The 19,127-nt window shown below is 38.2% G+C and overlaps 1 protein-coding gene across 2 annotated transcripts in view; it reads right to left on the bottom strand.

Moving 5' to 3' along the window:
* Positions 1-19,127, bottom strand: part of ROR2 (receptor tyrosine kinase like orphan receptor 2) — a 144,663-nt gene that overhangs the window by 22,822 nt on the left and 102,714 nt on the right. For both annotated transcript variants that reach the window (XM_027653173.1, XM_027653174.1), the window contains exons 3-4: positions 9,546-9,833; positions 8,450-8,480 (exon numbers count right to left, since the gene is read on the bottom strand). In XM_027653173.1, the coding sequence (XP_027508974.1) occupies positions 8,450-8,480; positions 9,546-9,833 (319 nt within the window). The remainder of the gene's footprint in view (positions 1-8,449; positions 8,481-9,545; positions 9,834-19,127) is intronic.

The following is a 19,127-nucleotide window of genomic DNA, read 5'->3' as shown; positions in this document are numbered from 1 at the left end:
GCAGGCTCTCCCAGCACACAGGCTCGATGTCTGAATTTTGAGAAGCAGAACTCTCAGGAAAGAAAGTATTTGTGTGCTTTGGTGTCCTGCATGTTTGTAACCCCACGTATTACACTCATTACAATCATTATAATGCTTCATCCAATCCTTTTGAAAGTTTCTTGACAGCACCGCTGTCAAGGTGGGAAGGTGCTTTCTACATTTAACCCTAAGTTAGCTCAACTATAAGAAATGTAACAAATTTCTTCTTCTTTCTAAGGGAAATCTTGCCCAATCACAGGCAAGTCCCATAGGGTTGCTCTCCTGTCTTTGCAACCAGTCTCTCTCTGTAGGGCAGTGCAAAGTTGCTGCATTACACTTTAATTTATAGAAGGACATTTGATTTATACAGTAGCACGAAGAAGGTAAAGCTTTCCTGCAGATCTATCTTTGCATGTGCTTGGCTTCCTTTTGTTTTGGGGGGGGGGGGGTTCTGAACAATATGGATTAGTAAGCATATGAGACACCTATTATCCTTTCCCCCCCTATACATTCCCTGTCAGCTTCTTTCTTTTGTTCTTCCATTCTTCTGATGGGAAGGCAAAAAAAACTCCCACTTGAAATAGCTTCCCCAGATAACAAGCTGCAGGAGTACAGACACCTCTGTCTGCTCCAGGATGCTATGCATATTAGTTTAAATGCACATCTGGCTTTTAGAATTCATCAGTTTTGTAAGCACACTGAACTTTTACTGCTATCACTAAATAATACAAAATGCATTAGATTGTTCATCATTTATTTACTGGTGATTAGAAAACGTTTAAGTGGAAGATTAATAAGAAACTATGTAGTGTGGGAGGAAGCTGGGATATGTAGTGGTGCAAAGCAAACCAAACCAAAACAGTATTTCCACTGCTCTTAAACTCTGTCCTGAATTACACATATTATGCGTCTTTAAGATATTAAACATATTCTGGGGTTTTAAATAAGAAAAAAAAAATTTTTTTTGGAAATATATAAGTAATATTAGAGTAAAAAACTCAGTTTTTATTACAAGACAGAGGGTCAGCTTCCTCTGAGTACACCCTACGTCTCTGGGCAGAAAAGAGTATAATTTTCAGTTATGGGCTAATTTGTGACATGGTATGCTTATGAGCTCTACTAGGCTGTATCCTCCATAACAAGAGGAAAAACTGAAAAATTATGCTCTAAGATAGCTAAGAGAGAAAAGAGTATGCAAAATCATTTAGTGCAACCTTGGTTTTAGTTCCCTCCTTGCTCCAAATTTCCTGTCTGGGCCTGAGAGACTGTCGAAGGATATTTAAACTGATGAAGTCAGATGCAGATCTGAGATTGTGAATCCAAATCCCCCGAAAGGAGCCCCAAACCCACAGAAGGGTGAAATACAGCCTTCCCCCGACCTTGAGAGAAAAAAGGAAACTGACACACGGGGGCTGTGAGGGAATTGCAGCATGTTCCAGCCAGATCCCCAAATTGGATTGTCAGGGAGTCAGGAAATCTGCCAAGACAAACACATGCTGTTTAATATACAACAGCCCAAGATAATCTGTGCCTCAGTTCATCACTCGTAAAATAGAAATAACATTCCATGCTTTATAGGGAGAGAGTGTATCTTAAGCATTTTGAGATAATCCTATAGTAGAGGAAGGCAAAAAATTCCCAAGATCCACCACCTCCACTTGATATACAAAACATGGAGAGACAAAGGTTAAACAACTTGCTGCAATCACACATGGAGGCAGGAGTACAGTCAGAAATTGAATCCAGACCTCTAAAATTACAGTCCAGTGTTTTAATCACTAAATCCTTCTTGTTCCTTGATTAAAACAGGAAACGAGAACGCAAAGTATGCGCTTATTCTGTAAATTCAACTTGTTACCACAAACATCTTAGAAAAATATATATAGTTTAAATATGGTTGTCTCTGCCCTGTGAACATTTTGATGAAACAAAAGGCGTGCATGTCATTCTGGAGGAGACCCATCATCAAACACCTGGTTCTCATGGGCCTCAATCAACACTGTAATTCAGAGTTGAGACAACACTGTACTGGTTATAAAAACATCTGTTTATGTGAATTTTAAGACAATCTTGCATAATTTAGAAGATTAACAATGTCATCAGTAAATGAACTGCACTGAGAGTAAAGAATATTTGCCACCCCACCTGAGGAGAGGAGGAAGATACGAGTGGTGGTGTTGTTTGATGGTAAGGAAAACATTCTTCCTTTTTAGTATGATGTTAGGTACCTTCATTTTGCCAGACAGATTCATTATACAAAAATAATTTGGCCCCTCAGCTACTGTCTTTTACCTGGAAGACCCCAGCCATGGGCAGGGAGGTGGTCTGAGGGTAAAACACTCTGATGATTCACTCCTTTCCACCTTCTTTACCAAGACCCTATATTCTCTTTTCCATCTTATAATTACATGGAGATTCATCACATGATGACAAGATATCTGTTCCCATCATAAAGGTGTATGAGTGCCCCTCACATCATGCAGAAGTTCCCCAAAGGGGTCACAGAAAAAGTGTGCTTTGGCTGTGTAATAAAAACCACGGGATATGCTGACCATGAAAAATAAATTACCCATCGCACAATTCCTCATTAGAGTTTTAACACACATGCATTATTAGTTTTTAAATATTCTGTTTTCCATTGTTTGAAAGAACTGCTTTTTCTTCTGAACTACAATTGCTTCATCACTTTTCTTCAATTGACTGAATCCTTAAACATTTAAATGTTGTCTGAAACTATTTGAAGAAAATCAGGCATGAGAGCATGCGAATTTATTAAGAGTGATTAATATACCAAAAATTCCTCCCCAAACTAATGGGTAATTTCTATTTGATGACAGTGTTTCTTCCCACCAATTTCTCCTTCTAAAGGTTCACCATAGTGGCATCAAAGGCTGCAAACTGAGAACTGATCTTAGTCAGCGCTCAATAAAACAAGGACTTCTCAAAAGTTTTCTGAAAAGCCCAGTTCCTGTGCACAGGGCCCTGGATGGAAATGTTTGCCTCCTGGTATCCTGAGCAGATTGCAGAAAGGTCATCTAGGGAAATGTGAAGGACTGGCAACAGAGCCAGTTTCACCTACACTTTGCAAGGGCTGAGCTTATAGGTTCTTCCTTCTGCCTGTATTCTGTTATGCCTTACTCACTTCTGCTAAAGCCTCACCAGATTTTCCAGAAGCCCTAAAAGCCAAAAAACTGCCAGATATCTTCCATCCCAAGTTCCCTTCAAGGTGGCACCACTACAGTTACAGCCTTAAAAAGTAATCTGAACTGCTTCAAAACAGGAATTCGCCCAATGGGTAAAATTCAGTCCAACTGTTTGATTCAAAAGAAAAATATGTTAGACTAGAGAACATACAAACTTTTAGAATTACTTTATCCTGTAAAACCAACACTTCTAGAAGGGAAGTGAACTGTTTCTGCCCTCCTGCTCTAGAGACTCCAAGAGATTAACATCCGTTGCTTTATTTTATATCATGTTAAAAAAAATTCTCTGATATTTGCTAACCATTTATTTTATTTTTGCACACTCGTACCTTTCTGAACAGACAGGATGTCCCTCTTTTGAACAGAAAAAGCTAATAATGCTAATGATACAAAAGGTAAAAGCACAATGCAGTAAGAGAAAGGATTGCTGGATTGTACTCTAGTAAAAGGGTCCTATAATAGCACAGTCCTATGGACAGCAAACGCTAGTCAGAGACTAATTTTCTGACTGTGTTTTGATTTTATTTCCTTTGTAAGTTAATTTGTACCAGCTACTAATACTTTTGATAATTTTAATACTTTTGATAAATAATTTCGATAGATTCTATTTTTCTGTTTCTACAGAAAAATCCCTAGAAATTTTTACACATATGGGCCTTAACAGAAAATAAAGATCTCTCAAAAAAAATCCACAGCAACTGAAGACTAAGTATTTGGTTGAAAACTTTTACTTTCAGTTTTTTTGTTGAAACGTCTCAACTTCAGTACCCTGAAGGTCAGGACCCTTTTTTTGCACTGGCAGGTCTGACTGCATAACACACGTTTGATCTCTGTCAATTGTAGGTAATTTCTAGAAATCCACAGCACGGACTGGGTAAAAATACCTTGCTAGATGGTATCTACACAGGTAATGCTTCTCACCCCTTAAAAATTCACTAGGTATAGTTTTAAACCAACTTGCAATGGTTTTATGTTTCAGTGGTCCCACTGAAGCATGTCTTTTTTAAAGCATTACCACCAGCAGTAACAGCTCTTGTGCGGCTCAACGCGAGACTGCGCCGTGCAGACAGCAAACAGAAAGAGTCCTTTGTTCCCTAAGAGCTCTTTCCAAGCAGCTAGATATTCTTTTGCCTTTTTCTGGCTCACAAAATGACCCACGTGTTTTTATGTAAAATATTCAGTCAAAAAAAAAATAAAAAATCACATTTTCCGAGAAGAAAATAGTTATACTGCCAAAACACGGCATTTTATTTGAAGGACTTAGGAGGCATGGAGCAGAGGAACATATGGAATAACCGTGAAAAGACAATTAAAAAAAAAAAAGGCAGCATCAGAAGAAAGGTAGGAGCTTTGGAAAGGTGGGTAAAACCTGATTAAGCAGGAAACGGGAAAAAAAATTGAAACAGAAATAGTCGTGCAATGAAGCAAAGATCTGTAATTCCCAAAACTCCTGGACCTCCTACAATAAGTCCCTCATGACTTCCCACTAGACCCTTGACTTGACCTTGTTCTTCTGAAGTTTCAGCTTCCTCTTCAATCTAGTGGATATTAAAAAGAAAATAATCTACCAGCAGTAGATTACAATCTACCTCACTTCACCTTTTAATGGCAGGTCCAAAACAATGATGGCACACTACTGCTTCCAAGTCCAGCACCAATACCAATGGTACAAGACCCATTGTGAAGTTTCATAAATGAAATGACAGATCTTTTTTCCTTTTTGAGTTATTTCTATCTTTATTTTAATTTCAGGTTCAAAACCAGGAAAGGTTGAATAGCAAAGCATTCAAAAGCTAGGCAAAACCAGGATGAAAGATGGCTTGGGAAGCCTAATTCACTTCCACATAAGAGAGAGCATATAATTAAGAACTACATGTCACATACATAGGAATTAATTTTTTTTCACTGTATTACTTGAAATGTTTTATTTATGTTGATACTTGTAAAATATTAGTAAGTTCATACTCAGTACAGGTGAAGCACTTGGAAAATACTAGGAAAACCAACAGAAATCAGATTAATTACTTGCTCTATAACAAAAAGTGAATAAATGTAAAACGTGGTTCCCAGTTTTACACCTTGTACTCAGAGCTAACTATGCTTCAGTCACATGTGAGGACTGATCTTTGAACTTCAGTTCAGAGCTTCATTACGAGTATTTCATTTTGCTGCCTCTTGTACCAGTCTTTGCCTTGTGATCTCATAAAAGATCAGGCAGTTTCCTGGTATCTCACTAATTTTCTCTTTGTAGAGCAGGTGCATAACAGTTTTCTAAAGTGCTGTAAGATCTGAAGCAGTTACAAAAGTGATTACATATTTTTTTTATGTACTCTGCCATGAACAGCTAATTTCAATCAATTATAAGAAAATAAGAAAACTAGTCGAATCCCTATCATATTGTATCATGCTTTAGGAATTGTATTCTCCAATCTAGTGTTCCCACTGAAACCACTGCAAAGGATGGTACATCCTCCCCCTCCCCCTGCAGGGTGCTGGAGAGGAGAACTGGAAGCACAAAGGAGCACAGGCTGAGATGAGAACAATTTTCTGGAAACAGTAATAAGATAAGAAAACCAAGAGTAACAGCAACAATATTAATAACAAAAGCATGTAGGAAAGAGAGGCATGTAGTGAAGAAGCAGGTGGGCTCGGAACCCTGCAGGGAAATTAGTCAAAGGGCTGTCAATTGAGGGTCTGTTAAAGATGAAGGCTGGAAAGGGGTCACTGCATGTGCCAGAAGGAAGGTTCCTCCTCCTCAAAATGACGGATAGGACTGGAACCTTCTACAACACCTATGAGGCTCTGGAAGTAGAGAGCGAGACAACTGATGAGGTGGGTGAAGGTACTTCTGAGGTACTAGGGCCTCCTAAAACAACACCAGCTGTACAACCCATCAAGACCTCTTCTAAGAGGAAAAGAAAGGTAGCTGGAACACCAGATTCCCTTCTAAGGGGAACGAAGGGTCTGATATGCAGACTGGACCCAACTCACAGGGCAGTCTGCTGTCTCCCAGGGGCTCAGGTGAGGGACATTACTGGAAAACTCCCCAGTCTAACAAGGCCCTCTGATTACTTTGCACTATTGGTTGTTCAAATTGGGAGTAGTGAAATAACAAAGAGAAGTCCGAGGGCAATTAAAAGAGACTTCAGAGCCCTGGGAAAATTGGAAAAGAGATCAGGAGCATAGGTAGTTATTCTTCCAGTAGCAAGGAAGGATGAACTGGTGGTGACTGATAAGGAGCAAGCTGAGATACTCAATGAGTTTTTTATCTCAGTCAGGCTTCCTGCTTGTCTCAAGCCCTTGATCATCTGGATGAGTGTGGGAGAAGTGTCCCACCTACTATAAGCAAAGAGCAGGTTTGGGACCACTTGATGAAGCTGAATATCCACAAGCCTATGGGACCTGATGACATGCATCCAAGGGCCCTGAGGGAACTGGCTGATGTTCTTGCCAAACTACTCTTCATCATATTTGAAAAGTCACGGTGGTCAGGCGAAGTCACTGGTGAATGGAAAAAGGAAACACCATTCCCATTTTTAGAAAGAGAAGAAAGGAAGATCTGGAGACCTACAGACGGGTGAGCCTCACCTCTGTGCCTGGGAAGATCATGGAGCAGATCCTCCTATAAGATATGCTAAGGCACATAAAAGACAGCTGTAGATTTCTGGTCAACGGCTCTGTGTCCAGATGGAGGCCAGTGATGAGTGGAGTCCCTCAGGGCTTTGTCTTGGGGCCACTGCTCTTCAATATCTTCATCAGTGACACAGACAGTGGTACTGAGTGCAGCCTCAGCAAGTCTGTAGATGATGCAAGGCTGAGCAGTTCAGTTGACACAACAGAACGATGGGATGACATCCAGAGGGACTCGAACAAACTTGAGAAGTGGGCCCATGAAAACTTCATAAAGTTCTGTAAGTCCAAGTGCAAGGTCCTGCAGCTGGGTAGGGACAATCCTAGACATGAGAACTGACTAAGAGAAGAAGTCACTGAGAGAAGTCCTGTGGAGAAGGACTTTGGGGTTTTCGTGGATGAAAGGTTGGATATGAGTCAATAGTGTGCACTCACAGCCCGGAAGGCCAACTACCTCTTGGGCTGCATCAAAAGCAGCATGGCCAGCAGATCAGGGGAAGTGACTCTTCCCCTCTATCTGCCCTCATGAGACCCCTCCTGGAGCGCTGCATTCAGCTCTGGAGTCCTCAGCACAAGAATGATGTGGGTTTGTCAGAGTGGTTCCAGAGGAGGGCCACGAAGATGATCAGAGGGATGGAGATGGGCTGAGGCAGACGAAGTTGTTCAGCCTAGAGAAAGAGAAGGCTTTGTGTAGATCCTGCTGCAGCCTTCCAGTACTTCAAGGGTTCTTATGGAAAGGAAGGAGAGGGACTTCTTATACTGGTAGATAGTGCAGGGCAAGGTGCAATGACTTTTAGCTAGAAGACGGTAGGTTTAGCTTAGGTTTTAGGAAGAAATTCTTTACTCAGCACTGGAACAGGTTACCTGGATGAGCTGTGGATGCCCCATCCCTGAAAGTGTTCAAGGCCATATTGGATGGGGCTTTGAGCAACCTGATCTAGTGGAAGGTGTCCCTGTCCAAGGCAGGAGGGTTGAAATCAGATGACCTTTGAGGTACCTTGCAATCCAGACCATTCTACGGTTCTATTTTCATTCTTACAACTGGATCAGCAAGTGAGCTCAGGAATCTTAGAGAAATCACCAAACCAAATCACTAAAGTCAAAATGACACTAAAAAATAGGGGGTTTACTTAGCTACTCAGAGACAGGATTCTAGTCTTGTTTTACCGGACTTTTCAAGTTATAAGAGTATAAAACATGGGTAAATTTACAACCACAGCAACTCAAGCATTTTACCCATTCATTTTTAACCACTCTTCCAGCCCATACTTGCCCTGTAAACAATTACTGTTCAAACATTGTGACTTTGTGGTATTTTGCTTGTCCAAAACACGAAATAAGCAAGTAGAAGTTTCTCAAGAAAACTCAATCAAATCAAAACCCACTGTAACAAAACACTACCTCTGTCTGAAAAAGGTTCTTCCATTCTGTGACTTTTAAAATTAGCTAAAATTAGCTAGAACAGCAAGAACACTATCAACAAATGACAGCAAGAACACTGTCATTGAAGGTAGTGTTTACTGAGTTTATGAACTAAACTCTTACAGAACAAAAGTGGTCAGAGAGCATTAAGTAATTTTCCAAAGAGTACTTACTGAAGATTGTGATTCGGGCTGTTTGTTGGACCTGTAAACATAAAATGAACAAGCATTGCTGACAAGTTCAGCCCAAGGACAACATCATAAAAAAAGTCAATAACAATCTGAAGGAAACTGTCTCTTTAAGGAAAGTTTGTCTCAAGATTCAAACAAAACCCTCTGCATTCCTGCACATAATTATATATTGCTATTTTCAAGGCCACAAATAAAAATCAGATGAATCTACTGTCTGCTCAGGAAGTAACTTGAGTGGACTTAATTTTTTTAGAAAATATCTTTCACCATAAAAACACAGGCTGTTAAAAAGACAAGGTGTTATCTTGACACATCACTTACCTTTTAACAAGCCTTACCTCAGGCTTACTCTCAGAGTTTATGGTGTGGCAAGGGGACATTCAGTTTTTATCACAGTAGGAACAAGGTTCAATACCCAGTATTCAGGGAATCACTACAAACTAAACCGTGGAGTTAACTATTTACATCACAAAGTTAGAATAAATTTTTAGAAAAATTTATCTGGATAGTTTTTTCCCATTCCTCCAGAGGCAAACTAAATAAAAGCTTGGCTTTCGGGCTGAATGATTAAGTCTCGAAAATGCAACAGAAGTACTTCTTGACAGGTGTGGTGTAACTTCACCTGTTGAAGGACAGAACTGGAGGCCAGGCTCCAGAAGTGATATTTCACAACGATGGGCCCAGCACTGCAAACATCAAATAGAAAACTGCTTCTCTTCCTTCCCTTCAGTAATTTTTTTTTTTTTTTACAGACTGAGTTAAGTAGCAGAGTGAAACTTCAGGCAATGAAATGTTACCATTTTGTATTTTATATACACTTCTTCAATTTTTTTTTATTCACTCTGTATTTACAGACCTTTACATCTGTAATTACTTTCTCTTATTACCACTAAAGGGGTATCAAGTTCAACCAAGAAGTTCTGTGCTAGGAGAGAGGCACCAGGCCATCAATTTATTTATTTCCTTTTGTGTTGAGAATTCTTCTTAAAACATCAAATTAATTTCTCCTTATGCTATTGTGAAAACTAATACCTAGTCTATAAAGCAGACTGAGTAATTATGAAAGCCAGGAACTCACCAAGCCTGACAAACAACACTCCCGTTGCAGTTATTGTCTTCATCCCATTTGAAGCCACACACTGGTAGTATCCTGTGTCTGTGGTATCCAGATCCTGGATTCTCAGTCGTGAACCATAATCTGTTTTTCTGATGATGATGCGTCTTGGCTCCTGAACCACTGGAGCATCGTTTTTTAGCCATCTGACATTTGGAGACGGATTTCCTGCTACCTTGCAGTGGAGGATTGCTGTTTGCCCCTGGACTACAGTGATATTGTTTACTGGTTCCAAAAAGGTCAGGAAGTAACCTAAGAGGATAAAAGGTCATGAAAGATCAGACTTCACTAGAGTTGTGATAAAAGCCTACCCAAAGGCACTTTATTAACAGAGAAGCTTGGAAACAGCTTCAGTTTTCTTTCAGGCACATACTCAAAAAAATACAGTTCACTGTCCTAAGGATACCACAGCATCACACTCCTATTTGTCTTTCATGGCTGACTTCATGCAGGTGTGCAGGTAGGTACGCAGATTAGAAGGTCAAGAAAGAATTGATACCATTACAATCCTTACTCCCTTTGAGGACACTTATTTTGAAGCAGTAATGACTTTTTCTACATCTGACATGCTTAACATCCTTACATACATCTAATGCTGTTCTAACAGCAAAATACACCCTTATTCCGTAAAAGAGTAATCCCAACTGTAACCATAATGGAATATTATTTTAAGTTTATCTTCTTACTTGGAAGAAGTAAGAAGTAGTAAATCTTATCGTGGATTTGTCTTAAAAATAACTACCACTGGAAAAGTTACTTTTAGATATTAATTTGACTTGCCAGTTACTCAAGAAAATCTTAAAATTAGTCTGATTTGGGCAGGTTCATCTAATAATTAAATTGTAATACTATGTCTTATATTCAATTTCAAGAAATGATGTCTCAATTGAAGAAGTAACCTGTGAAATAGAGGGCACTTTTAATTTGATTATAGAGTGTTGGTTTTTTACAGCAAGTCAAAAATAGTGATTAAATTGGAGAAAGAAAGGTCTGTATGAGTATTGTGTAATAAGGTTTAATGGGTTTAGTTTTTTAAGTGAAAACTTACATAGGTACTAATTTGAGGTTCATTGAAAACAAAGGGCTTGTCGAGAAACACATAGGGTGCATTGGTGAATTCTGAGTGACAAAAAAAGAGAAAGAACTGATGGAAGAACACTGCCAAAACTTGACAGTCAAATCTTTGGTAGGTTATTATTTTTAAATTTAATTTGGTCCTGCAAAAGAGTGCTGCAACAGACACACATCACACACTGACAGCTTGAAGGCTTGTAATTCCACTGGAACAATAATGTGATTGTCAAAACAGGTAAGAAAAGTATCCAGCTGTCATGCTCATATGTTTGCTTTGGTGAATTTATACCAGCTAGACATAAAGCATCAGGAATACTTCAAATTATATTACATTTTTGTGTCAGTTGAATCCAAATATCAAACAACTTTGATGGATGTCCACATGTGCCATGTCCTATCAGACTATTCTGCAACTGTTTAATTAAGAAATAGTGTATTACTGTGCAGGAATCTAACACCAGTAATACAATGGTCAACATTTGCACTCTAATTGCTGAAATATCTTCAGAAAATTGATGTTCTGCTTTGATTTATGTTTGACAGGACCAGGAAATCAGTTCCTGTGTAATGGGTACGTATACCACTGGAGAAGGGAGCAGTAGAAACATCAGGATATAATGAACTTGCAAAGCCAGATTTTGCTGGAAAACTGGATTTTGCTGGAAAGCTGGGTTGTTCTCTACCAGTGGCCTTTCAAAAGAAATCTGCTTTAATGAATAATAGATAATATAATGTAGGCAAGTGTGAATTTAAATTGAAATTTAAGTAAATGCAAATATATATATGTTCTCCACGTTATATTGAAAACTTACAGGAAAATAATTTGTTATCCTTTCCCATAATAAAATAATCACTTTTCCTGTGATTTTATTTTATGTTTCCCTATTGTTAATCTACAAATCTTAAGGAGGCTTCAAAACATTTTGTCAGAACACAAAAAATATTTCTTTTCAAATAGTCATATAAAAGGGAGAAAAAGTACACTAATCCTCTCACCAATGTCACACCACAACAGTGTCATTTGTTGTAGTTTCCAGGTAAATTTCATTAATGAAGAATTAGAATTACTATGACAACATTCTTGCAGGGAACAGAAAAACAGTAAATTGCCTTGTTGATACAGAAAATTGAAGGAATTGATTGAAATTTCTACTTAAACCAATATTTTATATATAACCATTCCTAGCAGCAAGAAAGACAGCATGATCAATCCTCCCACAAGTTAGAAAATAATTTTCTACAGCTATTTCACTCTTAGCTTGTTACTGAGAGAGTAAAACAACATATTTTTCACTTTTTCATAATCTGTATGTAGTTTATTCTCATCAGCATCACTGAGATTCTGGGCTGTATCCGTAGGGTCCTTACTAGCAGAGAGAGAGAGAGAGATGCAATAATCTCAACCTTCTCAGTGCCTGTCAGGCCACACGTGGAGTATTATGTCCAGTTTGGGTCCTCAAAATTCAAGAATGACACAGGAAGACAGAAGAGGGTCCAAAGAAGGGCTCTCAATATGATAAAAGAGCTATAGAACCTGTCCTATGAGGAAAGAATTGAAGTAGTTAAGTCTCTTCTCCCTAGTGAAAAGAAGGGTCAGGGGGAGACATCCTTACAGTTTTGCAGTATTTAAGAGGCATCTACAAAGAGAATGGAGACTCTTCCCAAGGAGTTACATGGAGAACACAAAGAGCAAGAAGTGCAAGTGGCATTAGGAGATGTTTCATTTCAACAGAATACAGACATTTTTTTTGCAGTGAGAACAGACTTCCCAGAGATGTGGAGGAACCCCTGTCACTGGAGGTTTCCAAGATGTCATTGGACAGAGTGCTAGAGCATTTTGTCTAGGTTTTCTTTCAACCAAAATGTTGGACCAGATGATCTTCTGAGGCACCTCCCAACCTGGGGTGTTGTGTAGTTTGGTGGGTCTATGATTTGGCAATCGTGGGGACAGCCTGAATGTGTTCATGCAAGGGAGGCAATACAGATGGTTTAAGGGCTTTTTTTGGAAAAACTTGGTCCATTTCCAGCATGGAGACAACACAGAGGTACATTCATCTGGCTCAGAGATGTTTCTGATTCCTGAGAAATGAAAGAGGTAGAGAAGATGCTGTCTAAAAAGTGGGGCCAATTAAACCACTGTAAGGTCACAGCCAGGGATTGTGAGGTTTCTGCCTCTTTGTTATACTTTCTGTTCCTCACACACAAGTACATGAAAGGTCTACATTGTTCTCGTGCCACTGGTCAGCTATTGTGCAACTGGTCAGCTTGCTCACTTTACCACTACTTAACAACTTCTGATTTAAAATGAGCTGGGTTGAGTCTTCTTTTTTGGGATAGTCATGGATATTACATTCCAATAAACCTGGATGAAAACAGATGGTAAATTTACTTATTAAGACTTTTTAACTAAAGGTTAAATCCATTTTAGACCGTTCTGCTTTACTAATTAAACCCTGGGTACTGTAAGAAGTAATTAGATCCACACCTTTCAAGCCATCCAAAGTATTTCATATGAATCCATGGATCTGATCCTATTATTAACTAGAACAAAACCATTTCTACCAAAATCAATGCCAAAGATTTATGAATTAATTCAGACCCAGTGTGATTAAATAGGTTTTCCCTGAATTCAGTGTAACCGCATCCATTTCCTGAAGGTCAGAATTTGGCTTTAGTTCATTATTTCTCCTGCCAATTTTACAGGTATTTTCTGCAGTGTTTCGTATTACCTTGTTGCTACAAACCAAGCAAAAAATATTGCAACCTACTGAACTTTGAAGCATTTGTGTTTCCCAAAGCTCTCCAGAGCAGCTTAGGAGCAGTAGGGCAACTCATTGCCCATCCTCTGCCTTTGTCAATATTCTGAAGTGCACACTCTCTGTTTACTAGTTTAATTTCCTCTCTGAGAAATGATGCTGAAGTTTGATGTTTATATACTCATTGATTCTGAAGTAATCATACGGCAGAGCGGGCATTTTTTGAGCTGCTCTGTTATTTGGTGTCCACTTTAGATAACCCATAATTGCAATTCTTTCAAACAAAGTGGAAAATGTAACCAACCATGTTCTTAAGAATGTTTTCTTTATTTAATTTCTGTGGCGATAATCACCAGTTACTTTTTTGTGATTGTACGTCACACCACAAACACAGTGTAGATGCCAGTTTGATGCCATGGTTTGGGGAAAAAACAAGTTTTCCCAGGATAAATCAGGACCTCAACAATGTGCAAAACAATTTTTTTTTCAATGTATCTTGCTTTCTTTCATAATAAATCTTAATTTGGAGAGGTATGGAGGAAAATCAAATCTGAAGGTGCTAGAATTTGTGTTTAAATTGTGTCCTCTGTTTTGTGTTAAATATCAGTCAACTAGAATTTTTTAAAACTTTAACAGAACTGTTAATCTGCTTTAATGCTAACACAATTTTGAAACAAAGAATAAACACTCTATAAAATATTTTGGGTCTGTTACCTACCGTTAAACTTTTAAATGTCATATTATTATAAAAAATCATATCTTATCTGGGAGATGGATAACAAATAGAATTTTTTAAAAACTATGAGTATAATGTCCAGAAATCTTCTGTGTTGTATAAATACCATCATTATATACTATTTTTTATATTCTTGTTTCCAAGGGTCATTGAAATGAAGGAAAATGCTTCCTTTGCCTTCAGTGGTCCTTGGCTTGGCTTAAACTACTGCAAAAGGAAAAGCTATCTGGTGGATATTTCTGCATTTGCTGTAGACAACAGTGCTCTAACTCAAATTTCTCTTTTATTATGGTTTCTAACATAGTCTACAACCAATACTAGTATTTATTTTGCTTGAACAGAGTAAAACCTGATCTTTCAAGAAGCTATGAGAGGATAATTCAACTTAATCTATGTATTATACCATGCTACCATATTCTATGTACCCTATGAATAACGTAGCTTATGGAAATGACTGACATGAACCCCAGCAAAACTCTTTCATATTTTGAGAAACCTTTGTTAGGTTGCCAGCACTTTGTATTTTTAAATGGAATAAATTTGATATAAATATATCAAAGAGAATCCCACAGCAAATCAAAATTAAGATGACAGGTCTATTATTCATGTTTTGGCAAGAATATAAAAATAAACTTTCCCAGTGTATGTCAAATCTTTGTCAAGATATGCACAAGAATAGATACTAAGCTAAAAACATAAAGGGTGCAACTATCACTGAGACCTCAAGTGTGTATTATATTTCTTAGTTTTATTTACATTATTCTGGCACTTACATGTTCAAGTTATTGGCTCAGACCATATGTGCTATTCTTGGCATAAACACAGTATAAAACGATTGCTCTGCTTCTGTTATTTTAAGATTTGAGCCGTGATTTTGAAGTTCATTCTAAAAAAAAGTACTTTAAACCTCTTTAGTGACTTTAGATCAAATCAATTCTGCCTTAGTTGTTTTCCAGTTTTAGTTTCTGTTCATTTTTTGTTGTTATTACTCCTTTTTGCCTATATGACTTTAAAAATAATTATGCGCTCCTAATTTTAAAATGAGCTTCGGGATGGCATCCATGGATACTGTTTAGTAAAAATTTGCAACTCCTTCTGTCTCGGAACTTCTAAATCATTTATGAATACTGAAGTCTCATGAGATGGGATGATATAATCAACCTTATTTTGCAACAGGGAAACTAAAGCAAGGGGTGTCTAGGTGACTTCCCAAATTCACACATGGGCTAAATGGCAATATCTATGACACTATACTGAGTTTCACATCTTTCTGTGTGCCTGAGATACTGAGATTCTTAGATAATCATCCATTTTGGCTCCCATCCAAGCTGATTCACCTTTCTTTCTGCATTGCATAAGGGAAACAAATGCTGAATATGCAATTGCTGAGAAAAAGAAAGGAAAATTTGAGTCATAAATTGCTGGATACCTGAAGATACAACAGGTTTTTTTAGACCAGGTAGTAACAATTACATACAAGTTTTTATCACTTTTTAGAATATTTATTTCTCCACCAGAAACATATAACTTTATCCAACAGTCAATAAAAGCCCATAAAGTAATAACCAGTTTGGTTATTACAAAACACACCCCAGCTTACAGGAATGTTGGCTTTAGACATTCAAAATTTAAAATCAAATGTTTTTAAAAAAAAGGAAAAATACTTTTTGTCTGCATAACTGCACACAACTTAGAACATCTTCAGATTCACGGCGTAAAGCTTCCTAGTTTCAAAACCCTTATAATAACATGGAAAGAGTTACTGGGCATTGGAATGGGCTGCCCAGGGACCACCCATGGAGGTGTTTAAGAAGAGACTGGATGTGGCATCTGTGCCATGGTCTGGTTGCCATGATGGTGTTCAGTCATAGGTTGGACTCTCAGAGCTCTTTTCCAACCTGATTGATTCTGTGATTCTTCTTCTTCTTCTTTTTTTTTTTTTTTTAGATAAAAATAAAAGAACAGGAGCTTTCTCACCGCAGTTCTTTCAGATGACAACCTTCTGCAATGGCATTTTAAGGCTAATATAAATCCACATCCAATGCAAAATATTTTAGGGGAAATGATTTTGAGTAATTAAACTTCTGATATTTCCATTAGAAGCAAAGTAATATTTTTTTGTCCTATAATAAGACATAATTTCTCACCTAGGACATATGGAATGTCTGATAATTAACCTGAGGAAAACAACACTGTTCCAGAATTTACTGTGTTATGGATATAGTACTAAGTATAAAGTGTACACAGAATTGACATGTAATCTATAAAGATTATAAAAGAATTGTAGAGTGTTCTGGGCTTATAAAAGAATTGAAGACTATAATAAGAGAAAACATACATGGAAGGTGCTGAAAATCAAAGTATTTCTTTCTAGAGGCATGTATAACAACACTGCTCCATGTACAAGAGTTCAGGGGACATGGATGACACTCTAACACCTCGGCCAGTCAGTGAGAGTCCAGTAGAGTGACTCTTTCTGTGAGTAAATCAGAACTGGAAATACACTGAGAAACACCATCCTAATAAGGAAGGTAAATTAAAGTCAAAGACTCATGATTTCTTGCACAGAACATTTTCCTAAATAAAAACCAGTCCTACCAACTACTCACCCCTCTGCTTTATTTAACCACAATATGAGGATGAGCGATTTACAATACATTGGAGCTGGGTTAGGAAATGGAGAGGATGTTGTCAGGTCTCCCAAAATACATATGAATAGTTAAGGAAACTACACTGTAAAATAAATTGATTTGCTTCACATACTCTTGAAATGTCCTCAGGAACAAGCAGTTAACAACTGCCAATCCAGGAATGAAGCAAAATTAGCACTGAAATACTGTCTCAGTGTGCACTGTATCTCCTCCTACTGTTCAAAAACTTTGGACAGTAATTTCTCATACTTGAAGGACTGAAGATCTCACCTAGCTCAAGAATCCAATTTTATGAGTTGGAATGGTTTTGTTTTCTTGAACTCCCAGACGAGGTTGTGAATAGACAGGTACCACCCATTCTAGGCTATTGCCCGTTCAGGAGCAGGTCTCTGTGGGGCCACAGTTAGGATGTGGACTGTTTTTTGGGTCACCAGTCACATATATAAAAACCCACTACTTTTAGAACACATACAACTGGTTCCTGACAGGTTACCTCACGTCAAGTCAAAGCAGCAGGAGCAGTCAAGTAAAACACTGTATTTATCATACCAGTACCTCTTGAACCAGAATAAGCTCCTAGGCACACTTGTGCAGAAACCACAGTTAAGGTCAGAGGCTTGAGGTACCACGTCTTCTGGAGCAACCCCACTGACTAAATGGCTCAGCTATCGCAGGTTGCCCTATCTCATTCATTTTTTTTAACTGTTAAAGTGTATTGCTCAAATGTCCTCACCAACACACATCATTTATGATGTAAGATTTTACTGGCAGCTCATCTACGGATGAAGAGTCTTCATTTTTACCCTTTAATGCCTTCCCCAGGCCTGTTTTGAGATTACAGGACTGAGAGTGCCAGGCCCCTCCATGAGGATGCACCAACACTGTTCATCACCAAAAGAACCCTCTTTTTTTTTTTTCAGCTTGTGCCACAACTCTTGCATTTGTTTGTGATTAACAGACAAGTTCTTTCTCTCCCCCCCAGGACTCAGAAAGGAAAGCTCCCTGTTGGCCTTGTCCAGGCTAACCCTCTGCTGAAGGGAGAGAAATAGGGAATGTCACTCCTTCCCCAGCATCACCTCCTCCCCCACCATTATTGGCAGGAAAACTGGCCGAGTGTGGGAAGGTGGGCAGGGAGCAGTGCAAGACCCATCAGGCCATATATATATATAAATACCCAGTGAGTCTGGGTATTTACAAAGCATGGAGCAGACACTGTTCTGCCTCTTGAGCATGGGAAAGAGATTTTTTAGGACCCAGGAAGAATTTGGGAAAATAGGCAAAATATCGTCTTTGCAAAGACTGTCTGGATTAGGAGGAGAACTGTGTTCACATCTTTTATTTTTATTCCAAAGAAGACCTGAGTTCTTCTACAGCAAATGTTCAATGCTCTGCTCTGGTTTTCAGTGAAACTTTGCTTAAAGACAATGCTCTTCTGGTGCTTCACGTGCCCACCTAAAGGGAGCAGGGGAAGAAAAATTCTCCTCAAAGTCCTAGCCCAAGTCGTGGTCCCTTCTCATGACCTAATCAGAAAGCTAGCTTCACTTGCAGGAAGAGACTAACTACTTTTTTTAAGTGCACATTATTAATAATACCTTGCTTAACCTGGTTATTACTTTTGAGACAGAATCGTTTTTCAAGCCTTCTGGACGATTCTAGAGTAGAGGATGACTAATACACCTTGCAATTCTAAAGTGACTTTAAATTTGGGTATTATTAAAGCCTGTTATTTTCAAATTTGTTTTGGGTCTATTCTAAAATAAGAAAAAAAATAGAGGTTACAAGCAAATCAGAATAACTAAAGATTTCTCAAGAAAGGAAAGAAGGCTGATGTGATGGAAGAAGCTGAAGAACTCTTCCTAATGGTCTCTACAGTATGCACAAACATTGAAGTAGAACTGTCCAATATTTCTTTGAAACAAAACCTACTACCTTACTAAGACACAGATGGGTTAACTTACTAGAAACAGGTGGGTTAACATTTCAACTAAAGAAACAAAAAATTTCAGCCAAGGGATTTTTGTTTGTCTGGAGAATTTTGTAGCCACAGAAATAAAAGGGAAGCAAAATGAGGCCATTTCCAGACCAGGTATGCTGAAAACTAACAACTGATTCTATACAAATGAATCATTTAAGAACAAGGGCCTCTGTTTTATTTTGTTTTGGTTTTTTTTCTGAAGGAAATACAGAATCCTTATGATGTAGAAATGTTTTAGATGTGATTAATTACTTCCTTAGACAGGTATTGCCTGTGGCTCTGCAAAAAAAGGAAATAACTGCTACTTCTTTCTCAGCAAGAATTTAACGAAGCACTGTCACATGAAAAAAAAAA

Source organism: Corapipo altera, unplaced genomic scaffold (genome assembly GCF_003945725.1).
Source record: "Corapipo altera isolate COAL_440 unplaced genomic scaffold, ASM394572v1 61305, whole genome shotgun sequence".
Lineage (NCBI taxonomy): Eukaryota > Metazoa > Chordata > Aves > Passeriformes > Pipridae > Corapipo > Corapipo altera.
This window is presented reverse-complemented; position numbering and strand designations above follow the sequence as displayed.